Consider the following 16,867-nt stretch of genomic DNA (forward strand, 5'->3'; position numbering starts at 1 on the left):
TGACCATAATGTCCCAGACGTTCTTGAGATGATTTGTATCACAGATCTTTCCATTTAAAGCACTATTGTATGGTTGATGTGCTTTATTAGCCATCATAGAGTTAGTTTGGTGCACTGTTAATCAGAGGTGGGTTTCAAAAATTTCAGCAACTGGTTTTCTGCCCAGTGTTGGGTGAGCGTCACCTTGGTGGACATAGTCATCCTCCTGCACTACAGCAGGGAGACCATTTTCACCTTCACCAGGCTCTGCAGGCTTTTGTCAAGCCTTTGGGAGGATGAAAACTGCCTCCTCCAGGCTCCAGAGGCTGGAAACCATGTTTCCAAAACTTCCAGGAGGCTCATTTTTCCCCTCTCCAAGCCTCTGCATGAGCCCTGCACTTATCTTACATCCAAAATGGGCCAGCCAGGGATGGGATTTGGAGGTTCTCTGGCCATAACATTAGCTGCAGGTTCTTCCAAACCAGGGTGAACCCGTAACAGCCTACCCCTGCTGTTAATGTACTGGCTAAAAACTAGGAAACAGATTTTGGCCTGTCTTAGTCATGGATGCTTGTGTGTATATTAGGGTTTACTTTCTCTGAGCACAAACCACTTCACAAAATTGTTATTGTGAGGAAAACCGAAGGTGCAGTAGTATAAAGTATGTTCACCACCTTGAAATAATCAAATATAAAGATGGGCTAAAACTTTAATCACCAACATATTCCTTTAAGCAAAATGAAATACAGCAGCAACTCCATTCCACTGCTTAAACTCAAGGAGACATTCCTCTTTGTTAAAGTGCTTAAATCAGAAATAAGAACTCTTTTTATTTTTTATTTTTTTTATTTATTTGTCAAGCATGTATAAGATAACAGATATGAGTATAAACATGATTATGAATTCATGAAATCGATTCAAATAAATGGGAACATTAGGACAGGGATGGTAGGCACTTTTGTGCGCTTATGCACGCCCCTTACAGACCTCTTAGGAATGGGGTGAAGTCAACAGTAGACAATCTAAGGTTAAAGGTTTGGGGGTTTAGGGAAGAAACCACAGAGTCAGGTAGTGCATTACAAGCATTTACCACTCTGTTCCTGAAGTTGCATTTTCTGCAATCAAGTTTGGACTGGTTTACCTTAAGTTTGTATCTATTGTGTGCTTGTGTATTGTTGTGGCTGAAGCTGAAGTATCATTGACAGGTAGGACATTGCAGCAGATAATTTTATGTACTATGCTCAGGTCAGACCAAAGGTGGCATCGTTCTAAGCCCAAAGTTTTAAGCCTAGTGGCATAAGGTATTCTGTTGCAAGCAAAGGAGTGAAGGACTCTTCTCATGAAATATCTCTGAACTCATTCAATTGTATTAATGTCCTATATGCAGTGCAGGTTCCAGACAGATGAACTGTATTTGAGAATGGTCTAGAGAATGTGGTTTTTGGCACACAGTACATTCCTGATATTTATCTAGTAGAGCAATGCAAAACATTTGCACCTGGTACTTATTAAAGCATCCTTGGGAGAATGAAGCACCTCCCTTTGGAACATTAAAGCAGCCTGATCTTTGGGAAGCCCTCTTGGATGCTTCAGGATGGGTCCCTGGTTTCCTCTGTAGCTATGTAAGTACACTATCTCTTTCCTTTGCTGAGATGCCAGTTGGTAGTATATGTACATGTAGGCAAAGACGGACAGCATTCAAAGGAGCAGATGACAGTTCAAAACAAAATAAAAAAGAATGCTTTTAACTGGAAAGCTTAATGTAGACAAGCTGAACAATTATTAAAGTTTGTAGTTCTCAAAAGTGCAGGAGAAAAGCTTTATGTCACAGTTGAAAGGACATTGTCATGAGCTGTAAGGTGAAAACGTTCTTGTGAATCCAATTGTTTTTTATGTATTCAGTGAATTCTACTCCACCTGTGTCCCTCTATTAATTTGACTGAGATAACGTATTTCTTCTAGAAAAGTGTAAAATATGTGTTGCTGAAATGTGATTCCAAAAACATGGCTCAGGAAAACTTTTTTTTATATTCCAATCAAATTTATATTCCAATCAAATTTATAGTCTGGGTATTCATGCTTTTACAATAAGATTCATTCGTCAATAAAAGAAATCAATTCTCAGTAGCATCACTTTAGTCTGTGTATGTGGTGGATAGGTGATGAAGTTTTGGATGAAATTGGGAATTGTAGGGAATAGATAGGGTTTTCAATATTTGATCTTCTACTTGCAATAAGTTATGTGTGTGAATTCTAAAGCAATGGAAAATCATAGCTGAATTTTTCTGAAGGTAGGCTGTGATTGGAGGACAGCGTTTTGTGAAAAAAAGCCACATCAAATGAAATACATTGACTGGGTCCCCTTTACTGGCATACGGGGGGGGGGGGGAATCTTCAAATTACATAAACGGAAATATTAAGTTGTGGGCACCGCATCTATGTGACAGAGGCGCTGTAAAACTGAGAATCTCACACCGGTCCAAATCTTTGTACAACAGCTGTGTGCGTTTCGGGTGGGGGAAAGACAGACACAGAGGTAAAATTAGGAAAAAAACAATGGCCCCTCGAATCCCCTTCAGAATCCGGGAGGATCCGGCTTTTCCCTTTTTCCTCGGGAGTGGGGGGGGGGGGGGAGAGGCAGTTTGACTGACAGTCAGAAATCTGATCCTGTTAAAGACGCGGTTAGCCAATGGGCTACGGAGATCCCTCGGTTTAGACTAGAGGCCCCTGGAGGAGAAGTAGAGGAAAAACCACTGAATGTAGCGTCCTGTCAGTGGCGCTTTTCGCTTGAAAGGAGAAGTGCTGGGAGAAATAATTAATGTTCTTATTACATTTGTAGGGACTTTTTGTTTTGGTGCGCGTGTGTGCGCGCGCGCATCCGATCGTCTTTGCCGTACTTTCAGGTGGGTTTTTAACAGCAACTTTGTTGTCTGTTGCTCCGGCGATTACGTGGTTGTGGTTTGCAAGGAGAAGGTAGCTCTGCCTTCTCTTTTTCTCTCTCTTTCTCGCTCTCTTTTTCTGTCCTCTCTCCTCTTAGGTGTAACGCGAGTTGTGTTGTGCGCCATTACTAGTTCTGCACACGTTTACAAATGGGATCGCTCCAGGGACCAAAGCGGGCATGCCAGCTTGGCTCGCGATTTGATTTCTTTTTTCCCCCCTCCGAAGTCCTTTCCATCCTCTTGTTATCCTCTCCGGCTCTTGCTTGTAACCCAGAGGAAGGCAGCAGAGAAGGAGGGATGCGTGTGTTTTTATGAATGGCACTCTCGGAGGATCATTAGATATGCAAATTCAAGCAGTTCATTCATGACTTTAAACAAAAATATCTAAAAGCCATCTTGTGTTCTCGGTTTTTTTAAGGCTCTTTGAAGGCTGCATCTGGAGGAACTCTCTTTTAAATCCAATGTCCAGAAAATAATAAAAAATACTGCGATAAAGTCATCAGAATGGATGGATTTTATGACCAGCAAGTGCCTTACATGGTCACCAATGTGAGTGATCAGCTCCTAAGTTGTTGGGTCTCTCGGCGGGAGGGTGCAATTTGCAGTTAAAAGGGGAGAAGAAGGCAAAGGTTTTAATGGGGAAAATTGTTCTGGGTTTTTTGTTGTTTTATTTTTGGACGGAAGTGAAGGGAGGAAAATTTATACTTTGTAATGAGATGTACATTTAATTCAATAAATTTCCATTTTTTCCACATACCATTTCCGTTTGAGGAAAAACAAAAGCACTTTTACCCCTCGTTATTATAAGACGAAAGAAATCATAATTGTTGCAGTTTTAGAAGTGTTTTGTCTTCTTTGTCTTCTTAAATAGAGAGAAGTCCCCTAAAAGAAAAAAAAAAGTTTTTTTCCTTTTAAAGGACTTTGACAAATAAAAAGTTAAAAATTAAAGTATAATGTCATTCTTCTAACCAGCATCAATCAAAAGTGGGCTTTTAAATAAATACCCTTGGTAGGTGTTAGAACTTTAGACTGCCAAAATTAATACTTAACACCTATAGCCCTACCTTTCTATATAGGTATCTATATGGACATGTGTTTTCAGTAGGTGGATCGAACCTAAATATTCCTTTGCTTAATTCTAGTAATTCTAGTTTGAAATTAGTAATAAGATCAGTAGGGAAGCTTTAAGCTTTCTACATAGCCTTAACATTTAAAACCTGCTGCTAATATTGCTTGATATCTAACTTCTTCCCCTTTTTCCTTTTAAAACAACCATTCTATTCTATTTGTAGAATCTCTGTGGGAGAAATTGTAATGAGCGACCAGCAAATGTCAGGAAAAGAAAATTCATTAACAGAGATCTGGCTCATGACTCAGAAGGTGAGGATATGTGTTACGCAAGGGGGGGGGGGAGAATAAATGTTACTGGTTCCCCCTCTTATAACTACATACCCTGTAATATGCTTTTTAAATGTTGATGTCTGCACATATCTCTCCTTTTCTCCCCTTTTTCTCCCTCATGCATCTTCCTGGAGTTTTGTCTACATCTATTTATAGAAATGACAAGAAAACCACATCTCATGATGTGACATAAGCTGACAAAAGCAATTCACCGCTAGGCTGATGTACCTTTAGTGACTCACCCTCTGTGTTAGGTATTGCCACATGGTAGGGATGTAAGTAAGTCCATATATCTGGAGGTGGAAATTTGGCAAGAATTGATAGGTAGTAAAAGGGTGCACACAATTTGCTCACCTGTAGGCCTCTGCACACTTCCTCCCCATTATCATTTCCTTTGGGAGTTCATACTGGTGTGTTTCAGAGAGATGCTAAAGTTTTGCTTTAATCACTAGAGACGAAATAGGACAAGATCCAGAGTTCTATCTGCCTACTTTTTTCCATTTCTACCCTTTGGTTTGTAACTCTATAGTAACCAACTATGAACCACTCAGAAGAAAATGGTCCATTACACTTTTTAACATCACACCCTGTGAATCTAACACTTAGTAAGTTTGTGGAAAGGTTGTTGAAGGGAAACAACTGTTTCTGCAACAGTGCTGCCTTGATAGCTAGTTACTTCAAACAGCAACTCATGGCTTACTGGGAACAAAATAGTCCTCACTTGCTTCTCTTAAACTAAGAAAAGCACCAATGTCTTTTCTTGGACTAGGTTCAGACTAGAGAAATTCACTCTATCCATCTGCATTATAATAAGACTACTCTACCCAACTTGGATTGGTAGCTTTTTAAAGGCTTCCCAGAGAATGATCTGAAATAATTTTGAAAGCCCATGCACTCTTCTAAAAATGCTGTATAAAAAGTCATCTGCTAATGTGGAAATAATAAAACAAAACTAAACTAAACTAAGAGCTTCATGAATTCATGCATTTGTCCTGCAGAGAACTGAATAGACTAAATTACTAATTCAGGTTTCCATATTGGTTATATTTGGGATTTATTAACTAAATACATTAACTAGCAAATTCCCCCTTCCCAAAGTAATTTAAGTAAAAACCTTACTTTGCAATGGCAACTTGTCTGGATTTTATTTCTACCATTTTGTAATATTTTATACCAAACATATGAACAAAACTGCATTTCATTATTGAGTACTCCTTTAAAAACTGTTAGGTTATAGCCTGATGTAGTTATTTTTGAGTAAGCTCCACTGAAATCAATAGAATTGTCTTTGACTGGGTATGCATAAAGAAGTTCAAGAAATTTCTCTTTAAGTAGTCTTGGTCATTCAGAAATCAGGTCAATTGATTTTTATGGGTTCTCTCAATAGATACATGTAAATTATTATTACTGGAGTTGATTGTGTTTCTTTACCAGATATATTTTATGCAGAAACTAACATTTGCATCTACACAGAATTAGACAAAATATAATAAATTACAAAGATCTTTGCTTAATTTAATATTATTTGAACATTACAGAGCTGCTTGCATTTTTTTAAAAAAATATATCTTATTTTTTTCTTAGAACTGTTTCAAGATCTAAGCCAATTACAGGAAACATGGCTTGCAGAAGGTAAGGAGGGAAAAATGTTTTCTACCCAAAATAAAGAAAGGAAAGGGGGGAGGGGGGAAAGCACTCTGGAAGAAAAAGGGAGGGGGAAAGGGAGGGGGGAAAAAGTCCTGAACTTGCTGTCTTAATGTTCAGCCCAATTAATTGAGCTCTAAAAGAGCCACCTCATGTGTCATGCATACATTAGAGCCTCTGATGAGTTTGTCTTTGGGGACTCTGGGGCTGCTCTATCCAATGTCATCACAAATTACCAGGAGAAATTGCTTCCAGCCCACAATCACATCTGCTTTTGGCAAGAACTAATGCACCAAGACTTCACGTTCCAAGCCTCTGTTCAGATTTTAATTGCAATTGATCAGGTTTATATTATTGTACCTCAGGAGACTGCCTACAGCCAGAACTGGGCTCGCTCTTTCCTTCAGAGCAGAGCATACAATTGTTTAGTGTTCTGGAGGAAGTACTTTTCTGATGGCAGAATATAGTTTCTCTGAGTTCATCAGGACGGGATGCTCCAAGATTTAAGTGAAAGTGTCTTCTTCCCTGCTTGCTCGCAACACCGAACGTTAGGTGTGTATTGGCTACTTAAGAAACGATGGATTTGTATTACCATTATTTCAAATTTATAGATATTTATTTTGCAAGGCATTTAAAAGGAGAAACTTTCTTTTCTTTTCTTTTTCTTCCTCTCGCACTCCCTTGCATTTCCATAACTCCGACATAGTTTATTTTAACACAGTTGACAGATTATAATGAAATAGTTTTAATGCTGGAGTTAAATTACTATGGATTTTGATTTGATTAGGATGAGATGCCGAGAGAAGTTTTGCAAAAGCTTAGGAAGTTGATCCTCACTGAGGTATATTTTCTAATTTAAAAAGTTGATGCTCCTGACATATTTGGGCTTTTTTCAGCATGAAGATAACTCAATTCAAATTCTTTTCTTTTTAAAAAAAAATGTATACAGTGTGTGTGTGTGTGTGTGTGTATGTGTGTATGTATGTATGTGTGTATGTATATATATATATATATGTATATGTGTGTGTATGTATGTATGTATGTATGTAATATATACCGAGAAACAGAACATTTAATTAAACCTCATTCAGAATTAGGTGATATACCTCTGTCTATGTGTGCTCTTGCTTGTTTATGCATTTTTAGTATTCATTAGGGTTTTATTTTTTTTTAACTCTTACTGAATGTGCATTGTTTGTTGAATGAACATCCTATTTCTTTTGGAAGGAAAGGGATAATTTGATGCAGTTGCTTAACAGAAAAGAGAAGTATTGTAACGGCACATACAGGCTGCCTACCTTTTAGACACTACCTGATATAACTTTGCCAAATAATATGTAATTCTCATTAATTTATCTTTTTTTGCCATGCTTTTATGTACAGTATCTAGCAAGGAAATATTAAATGTGGTGTAATAGGTGGTAAACTTCAATATTAATATTGAAGATCTTAGCTAAAATTCAGCAATAGCTGTGTAAAGTAACTCTAGTAAAGATCTATACATATGCTGAACTTTCAGCTCGTCTTGATAACTTGGAAGACCATCAAAGCCCTAAGCATTCAGTATTGCTCATTTCATTCATTGAGTTTAAATTTTAATGCATGTCTTAATTTGGTAAATTTTGATTAAATGCAGTTTTTTTAAATCAGATAATTGTTTAAAATGTTTCTGAATAGGAAGAATGAACAAAAATGGATTTTATATCGTTTGCTAATCATGGTTCTGATTAAACAAAAGAAACAAACAAAAGGAAATAAACAATTTGGGGTATAGTCCTGTACTCAGTTAGAAATAAGTTTCACTGAAAGCAATAGGACACTCTTCTTAGCATGCAGAAAATGCTTTGTGTTATTACCAATTAAACATGAAAAATTAAATTCTTACCTTACAGATTTATGCTGTTTAAAGCATTCTACCAACATATTTAAATAATGTGTCCAGTGACCAACAGAGGACTTGGTTGAATCAAATCCTAAACATGAAAACTAATTGAGTTTATGTAAAATGTAATAGTTGAGGGAAAGTTTTTGTAACCTAAGACTACAAATCATAGATATGACAATAATTATTTTTTGCATTTTCCAAGAAAGAAAGAAAAAACATTGAAATGCTCTGTAGGTAGCAAGTAAGTAATCCACACAAGATTAATTATAAAATTGGTCTTGAAGTCAATCTACTTTGCTTACTCCTTGATTAAATGTTGTCCATTTATGTTCATATGGTTGTTGATAAAGTTACAACTCTGTGAAATAATTAGCTCTCATAATACTTTGTAGCCAGAAATGTCATTTTAACTTCCTTAATTCTGTCACTCCTTTTTAAAAAATAGTACAGTAGCATCTGACCGAATCATTATGGATTATCACTTTTTAGTTATTGGAGGATCTGTTTTCTTTTCCTCTTCCATCCCCATTTTAGAGAAATAGTTTTTAGATAGGAAAGAATGAGAGCATGGAAAAGAGGAAAAAATGATAGTTGAGATATTTCAACTGCATATTTATCAGTATCCCTATTCTTCTGGGGAAGATGTTGCTTAAAATGAGTAATCATAAACAGTCTATTTTCTTTTCACAAAAGTGGCATTGGAAACAATGGCATTTACATATGTATTGAAGGTGGAAAAATAATTCAGTGGTGAATAGAATCAGATTTGGTTGCTGTAATTTGGTTGCTGTGATGTGTGTGCCAAATCTAGGGTGTCAGATTCAAAAATGGTTTGCATCCAGTGGCAAAAGTACCTAGCAGAGTGCTTGACCAAACTTTCTTTCTTATTCTCTATGTGAGATACAGATTTAAACACTTGTTTTTTTTTTCCTTCAGTAGAAACCTGCTGTTACTGTATTGAGGCTTAAAACAAATAAACCATTGGGACCTGAACATTTGAAAATAATAATGAAGGGCTGTTAATAATTTCCTAATTTAGTAAAGCATTACTATCATCTGCTAACAACCCTGGGTTATTCAGGTGCCAATACTTCCTTTGTGCATACATAGAAAAGTTCATTCAAAATCTATGGGACTTTCAACTAAACCTGTTAATTCCCATGCAGTGTCATGGTGAAGCCATTTTGGCCCAGCATATGATGGAACTCCCCTATTGAATTTGTAGATATTTCATTAAATTGCTCTTGACAAATAGAAGTTAACAACTGACTTCAAATAATCAGCTCAAATATGAACTTAATGTATTTTTCATTATCTGAAGCTCCCGCTGTTTATTCTAACAAAAGGAAACGAAAAGACTGATGGTGCTGAAAGCCTGCTGTGTTATGATGGAAACAGTTTGTGGTTTGAAAGAAAAATAATCTGAAAATGAAGAATGTTTTAAATTTGTATTTAAAACATTAAAAATGATGGATAAAGTGTAATGTAAATGTTACAGGATGTAAAACTCTGTTATGTTAGTATTGATTTAACACAATGTCATCTAGAAAGAATAATATATTAGTGAAAGGACAGGTATATATATAAAAGTCCCTTTCTCCTTTGGGTCGTACCAGAGATTCAGATAAAGAAATAATTTCCTGAAAATATACTGGTGCCAGTGCAAATAATGGCCAGGTTTGGTGACTGAACTTTGTGAAAATTCCATGTTCTTGGCACAGTTTATATCCTGTTTCTTTTCTGGAATTATTTTATTTTATTTTTCCCTTTCAAATAAATTTAATTGTCCCTTTTTATTTTGATCAAGAGAGAAAATGATATTGAAGTGCCTTAAATCAGGATGTTAGTTTGTTATCCTCATCTTCACAATCAAGAGAGTTCTATAAAACTTTCATATTTTATATAATGTTTAAATATGTCCTTTAAAAAAGAACTAACGTATAGTAGAAAGAATTAATGAGAAATGCAAAGTTTGTACAGTAAAAGTTCCCGAGATATTTTTGAGAAACAAAGTTACAGGGTTATCCCTAACACATAATAACTTGAAGGCATCTGTTAAATGAAACCTAAAGGGGTGAGGATGGGAGATTTGTATATGTCATAAAGATAACAAAGATAAAGCTAAGCTTTTGGAAGGCATATTTATGATGTCTTTAAATGCATGTAGATTTTAAGAGCTTTTTCTGCTCAATATAAAATAGTGTAACAACTTTGTATAGTCAAAGAAATAATAATCTGTCTCATAGGTCTTGGATGTCTACTTTCTAGGGCTACAATGTTAAGATCAGGCTGTTTTGACAAAAATGTTTCGGATTTGAGATTTTATTAGTCACTTTTGCATCTCAAAGCTATTAAAAAGTATTTGGACAGAAAGTTTACAATTTTGGAAATAATGTGCTTTTTAATATCTTAAAATGCAAAATGTCATATTCTTCTTATATGATTCACTTTAGAAAATTAATTGGAAGGAGCACCATTTCTTTATTTATATTTTAGCTGGTAAATAATTTTGTGTGTATAGAACAGTGAGACAGGTACTTCTTAATTTGTGTAGTTCTCTCCCCCCCCCCTTTTCAAAGGAGAATTCCTTGATCTTCAAAATCTTTGGCAACTTGGCTTATGGATTGCTAGAGTACTAAGAAGGAATGCTACCGGAAATGTTGTCACAGTCGGTGTAGAATTGATTAAAAAGAAAAGGAGTAAAAATAGTGCTTTGGCTAATCTGCCTTATGCATTTTCCCTTTCTCACTCTGTTTCCTGTGCATCTCTTGTGGAGCCTGTAACTTTTTTCCATTCTGAGACCATCTTTTTTTTTTTTTTTTGACATCTCATTTATTGTATTTGTTTCCCTGTTAGGGCCTGTGTAGTGTCCTGAAACAAAGCAATGAAATTGATGTGTTTATATAAAAAGTTCAAGTTTATTCTTCTGTCTCTCTTTCATTCTCTCTCCTTTTCTATTGGGGGTGTGACAAGAAAAGATTGAGGTTGAGGCCACATGTTTCTTGCTGGATTCTGTTTTTGTGAATGAAGGCAGACCTCCAATTCTGACTGCTTCTTTTGAATAATTGTTTAAGAGATCAGCTGTCTCATTCACTGGCAAAGAGAATGACTCATACATCTTCTGCCTTATTTGGCTGCAGGTCATTGTTACAGTGGATAGAGCTGGTTTTAATTAAATATCAGCTCAACTTCTTTTGCTGTCTACTTTCCTGTCTTCTTTTTCTCTCCCCCCCACCATATACTTTTAGGGGGAGAGGGTGATTACTTTTGGGGAAAAAAACCTAAATTGACCTTCAGTTTGTTCTATTCTGCTGTTGCTTAGCTTAATCACAAAATCTTAAAGATGTTGCCTTTTCTTCTTAATATTAAAAAAATGGTCTGAGGCATTTAGGTTCGTATTACAAATGTCAATATGTTATTAGAGAGTGATCCTGTGTATCTCTGGGTCAGCGCCGTTCTATCAGAAGAGCATATTTCTGAATAAATCCCAGCACTTTTTTGTTATTCAAAAGTAAATAAATGTTATTTGGAACTAAAACCTCCCCAGTGTTTTTAACCAACACTTCATTACCTTTACTTTCACCCAGGGAAGATTTGAGAAGTTGACAGGAGAAGAAGGAAGCAAAAGCAAAGAACAGAAATTGCTTTCTCCAGAGTGAGACAATTAACGGCATCTTGTGTATTAATGCAGAATAAATCTGATAAAACTGTTACCATTATTATGTAGTCCCCTGTTATTACCCCTTAAAATGCTTCTTCTATTTAACTTTTTCCTAAACTTAAGTAGTCCATTAGAATGTTGCTACAAAGGGGCTCTTTGTAGATATTTAATATTCTGTCGCCCCCAAAATCCAAATTCAACAGTCATTTATATTGATATATCCCGCCTCCTGCTCTGTCACCATATTAAAAACTACTATTCCTTTTACGAAAGACTCACTAAATTGCAGCAGTGACAAGAAAAAGGAAATTATTAGTATCTAAAACTACTTGCAGCCACTACACTTTTGTTTGGAAGATTTAAGGTATATTTAAATCCCCCAAACAAGAGTTAGTCTGTTTGGGGCATTTAAGGTATAGTTATACTTAATTGACTACCTGCTGTTCTAACTTTAGTGTGGAAACCTAAATTTCTTTGCAGGGTGGTATTGTGAGGCACCTGACATGTTTACCATTAATCAACTACTACTCTTGTTTTTATTTGAAGAATAGAGAAATCATGATGGGCTGATACTATCTAAAGGAAGCTTATTAGGTTTTGTATCTTGAGATTTTAGCATATATTTCTTCTATTTTTTTGTGTTTCTAATAATAAAGGATATTTTATTTCTACTTCATTGTAACCATTGAGTGCTTGTTCAGGATAGATTGTTTACTTCAGAAAAAAAAGAATTATGTCGATTTAAAACTGGACAGGATTTCATAAATTGCTATATACAAGACTTAAGATGTAATTCTACATTTAAAATATGCTATAACTGTTTTCATTTTATAGAACAGCATATACTAGTTTTCTTCTTTACTGGTAAATTTCTGTGGAAACCAGTTACAGCTGTCACTATTACGAACAACAGAGAACATACAGCTGTTAAACAGGTGGTGTGTTATATGGTGTTTGTATCTTGGAAGTGAAAGTTTAAACTTTGTCATTTCTTATTTATAAGAACAACAATAAATATGCTATTGGTCAATTTGGAAATATGGTACTAGCTCAAGTTATAAAAAATGCAGATAAATTGGAATTATATTTGCTGAAGGGTGTGTGCTTTATAACTTCTCTGCCCATTTATCTGGCTTTTTGGTTTTGATCTGTACTTTAAAGTGTCTTTATTTCAGCAAGTTACAGGTGCTGTTCTAAAAGTTAGATTTAATCATTCAGAATAATTCTCTTCAACTGTTTAAACATGTTTAGGCATTCTAGCAACTAGTCTAAGAACTTTATTTTTTGTGTTGCTAAAAAGGCAGGGCAGGAAAAAAAACCCTTATTTTTTTTTATCTGAATCAACAACTTGTAGAATGCTGCTGGTAAGTTTTCATTATTTTTATTTTTGGCTTGTGAATCAGTGAGAACAAGAGTTAAATGTTGCAGGTTAATATGAAAAATCTAGCTTTTAATGTGATAAAATCATACAAAATCTAACCCCGAGATCCTGTGAAGCCAGAAAGGTATGCCGAGTTCCTGAAAGACAAATTCCTTAGAGGATATTAAGAGCATTGAAGTTTATTATAGTAAAGGAATAATAGTTAATTGTACCTGCTATTCCAGTAGATTTTAAAAGGAGAAATGTGAATTACAGTAGATAGCCTACTATGTGGATAATGGGGAATAAATAAGAGAAATCTGCAGTGTATTTTTAGCTTATTATCCGTTCATATTGCAGTTACATTGGTTGTTATAAACTGCTAGCACAGAGTGTGGAAATCATCTTTCCACAATTAGGGGTAATTGTTACTCTAGGATAATTTTTTTGCACCATGAAAAGAGCAAACATTAGCAGTTCCTTTGGTGTATGGAAATAGAATAATTCACAATGATTGCATAGTTGATGTTGCCTATATGTCAATACATTTTGAGCTGAGTACTATTAATGCTGTCCAATTAACAGAATTATTAGTAAGCATTTGTGGTTCTGATGTGATCTGAAAATTTGGGCCTAAATTCAATCAACAATACCAACACTTTTTATTAGCCAGATGCTTTTAGGCAAATCTTGTTTCCAAACAACATTTTGTCCTACAAGGCAAATTGATCCTGGAAGTAAAGGAGGGAGGCTTTAGGTTGTAGTAAATTTAAAGAAAATCAGTTTAGCCCTAGTTCTTCACTTAAGTTAAAGCTCTTTGGATCTCGACTTCAGAAATACTTCAGTCACCCTCTTTTGCCTTATGTGGGTAATTTTACATTCACTTCTCTATAGTAATTTTAAATTAGATAGCCTGCTTAAATGCTACCATTGTCCAGTAAGCTTTAATAGAGAAATGAAATAGGAAACTATCAAAGAAGAAATAGTATATGGTATTGTAGCTAATATTTTGTTTTTAAAAATATTTATTTACTAATATGCACTGGTACATGCTGTTAGCTTATAGCTAAGTTATTTTATAAACTTACTTGCTATAAGCTAACATAAATGTATGCACGAATTTTATTCAGATGTCCTGGTAATGCTTTCATTCAGGTAACAAAACCATATTAGTGAAAATTTTTGGTTGATTACTAGCTCTTGAAGTGAATTCTAATTGAATTAATAAAATTAAAAAAAATGATTTCTAGAGAAGGATCTCTACAGTGGATTCTCTTGCTATGTCTAGGATCATTAGCTGGAAGTAAGTTTCCCAAGACTTAATATGACTTAATTCTAGTCAAGTATGCACAAAGACAAGCTTTTAATTATATCCAAGAATTTGGGGACTTATTATGTGAATATATTATGTAATTATATTCTGCCTTTTGGATGATAATTTACTATATAAATGAATGAGTGATGAATCCTTCCATCAAATCAAGAAGCCTTTATAATCCTGTTCCAAATTGTAAATGTCTAACAACAAAACTCTCTTAAAGGTGTGGAAACATATTTTCAAATGTGTTTTTTTTTAAAAAAAGAGAATTACTTTGAAGTCAGAAGCATGAAATGTTTTATATCACTGATTTAGCTGTGTTCTAGAATTTAATAAAATTGAAGGGCAAATGTATCTTCTTTTGTCTATCCTACTTTCCTCCTTGCTATTTTTCCTCTTAAATATTATAGGAGTACAAAGTTAGAAGGCTCAAAAGCTTCGATGGGATTCAGCCTGCATTCTATTTGACCCCTAGGTTGCTTGTCTTAATGATATTAGCTTAATTTATTGCTACATAAATGCAATTCTACCTCCTAAATGCTGGCAAGATAAAACCATAAATCTAAGGTGGGTTAACTGTTCTCTACCTAGATTTAGCATAAAGGTATTTAGTGACTAATACATCACCTTACTTATTGAAGTAAATGCATGGGTCTTGTGAAATATGCCCAATATATGGGATGCTTGTGTTCAGTGCTGATTAATGCAATCTCAAGTGCAGAATTTCTCAGTGCATCTTCATTTGCTGTTGATTCCCATAATCATTTTATGTTTTTGTTTTATGTAAAGTGCATTCTCTTCTTGATTCGGCTAGTCTAAAGAGAATTATCTCTTTCCCATTTAGTAGCTTCTTTTTCTAATTATTGTTTCTAATAAATTATTTCTTTTCATTTTCTCCCTTACCTTACCTTCAGCTCAGGTACCTGACAATGATGAACAGTTTGTACCAGACTACCAGGCGGAGAGTTGTAAGTATAGCACTTTTTAACCCTTTCCTTTTTTTAAAAAAAGAAAATATTTTCAGTGGTATATTTCTCCTTCCTTTAGCCAGTAGATAGAGGAGGAGATGTCAGTCCATGGCCGCAGTATAAAAATATATAAACAGAACTCTCTCCCTGAATTGCAACAACAAATAGATTGATTGAAAAGCCAATGTCCATCTGTCTCTCCTCCCCGTCTTTTTTTCCATTTATTTAATTTTGTAGATATTTTCATTGTGACAAAGAATAGGTTTTCCAGAATGGGAAAATAGAGGAATTATTTTAGTAAAATAATAATAATAATAATAATAATAATAATAATAATAATAATAATAATAATAATAATATAAAACATCTGGAAATGTAGTTCTATCTAAATGTTCTAGTGGTGTGCAATCAGAGAACCTTCAAAAATAGTTATCCAGTGCAGTTTTTAAGAGGATATAGGGAATAATAAATAGTAAAATTATTTAATTAATTGTCATTTATAGTCTATGTGAATGTTTTTGTCAGTTATTCAGGATGTGGTTCCTAACATATTCTGAGAACGTGTGCAGTCTCTGACCCAAATTTACAGTCAACTTTGTATTCTTAAAGACAGCTTCCATTATCAATGGGTATTTTTTTGTTTTAATTGGTAAAAAATAAATAAATGAAAAAAAGGAAGTAGGATGTACACAAGGCAACTTTGAGGTAAAGCAAAATTGGAGAATATAGCAGTCAAGCAATCTGCTATCAAAAAATTGAATTTTCAAAATTGTAGTTAGTTGGTGTTAGCAGAAAAGCTTAATGACAGGGTATACAGTAATAATTGGTTTTCACATAGGATTTCTTTTGGATTATTGTGCTACAAATACAAATACCAAAGTTAGTGCTAGTCCAACATTTTTTTCTCCACTTTTATATCTTCTCATTTTTATGAAAGGAAATAGCTTTTGATTCTCTCCTAACAAAAAAAGAAGAAGTTAGGTGTTAAATTCTCAGGTGGAGTGTGGGATTCATGTATTTTACTTTACAGAGTGGCCAAGGATTTGTGTCTTTCATTATCCATCCTGCTCTTCAGCAATCTGTAGCTTTCCTACATTTCAATGAAAACTTAAAGGCAAAACATAAAGTGGAGCTCCTCCTAGGGGGCTTTTTTAGAGTAGAAAACAGAGGAGCCAAGAAAGTTGTCATTTCTCAGTAGTAAAGTAAACTCAAAAACACTACCAAACTAATTTTAAATCATACTAAGCCAGAAATAGAAAGTTGAAGATAGTTTTATGACAAATATTGGCTAAAAACAGAATAGTATGTGGCTGCAAAAAGCACTCCTTAAAATGTGCTAAGATTCATGGTAAGATTCGTATGTGGTTTATTTCAAGGCACACCTTAATGGAACTGTTTTATGGTGGACTAATATCTCTTCATTTGATCCACCTCATTGTTTGCTAATAGCTGATTATTTGCAAGAGCCTCCAGTGATGAATTTAAGGGAGCAAAGCAAAGGGCAAAGATGTTATGTAACAATATATATTCATCAAGTACATAAATTAGATATATGAATTGGCTTATCACTCACATTGCTTTTCAGGATATTTATGTATTTATTCAGCAATTTGTAATTACATTTTTCTCATTGCTCTATGTTCTTGCCAACCTCAGAACAGGGAAAAATCTTCTGTCAATTAATAGATTTTCTTTAATGCACCATGGCTGTT

General features: G+C 34.6%; 1 protein-coding gene across 5 annotated transcripts in view; it reads left to right on the forward strand.

The window, feature by feature from the left end:
- Positions 1–2,761: 2,761 nt before the first annotated feature.
- The window catches only part of ETV1 (ETS variant transcription factor 1), a 119,218-nt gene continuing 105,112 nt past the window's right edge, over positions 2,762–16,867 (forward strand). For 2 of the 5 annotated variants that reach the window (XM_081933424.1, XM_081933422.1), the window contains exons 1-4: positions 3,326–3,467; positions 4,211–4,298; positions 5,904–5,951; positions 15,102–15,155. In XM_081933424.1, coding sequence (XP_081789550.1) covers positions 3,423–3,467; positions 4,211–4,298; positions 5,904–5,951; positions 15,102–15,155 — 235 coding nt within the window. In that variant the 5' untranslated portion in view covers positions 3,326–3,422. Of the gene's footprint in view, positions 2,883–2,937; positions 2,953–3,325; positions 3,468–4,210; positions 4,299–5,903; positions 5,952–6,439; positions 6,516–15,101; positions 15,156–16,867 lie in introns of those variants that run through there. The other 3 variants (XM_081933420.1, XM_081933421.1, XM_081933423.1) reach the window with 3 other exon arrangements.

Source organism: Natrix helvetica (assembly GCF_964273705.1).
Source record: "Natrix helvetica genome assembly, chromosome: Z".
Lineage (NCBI taxonomy): Eukaryota > Metazoa > Chordata > Lepidosauria > Squamata > Natricidae > Natrix > Natrix helvetica.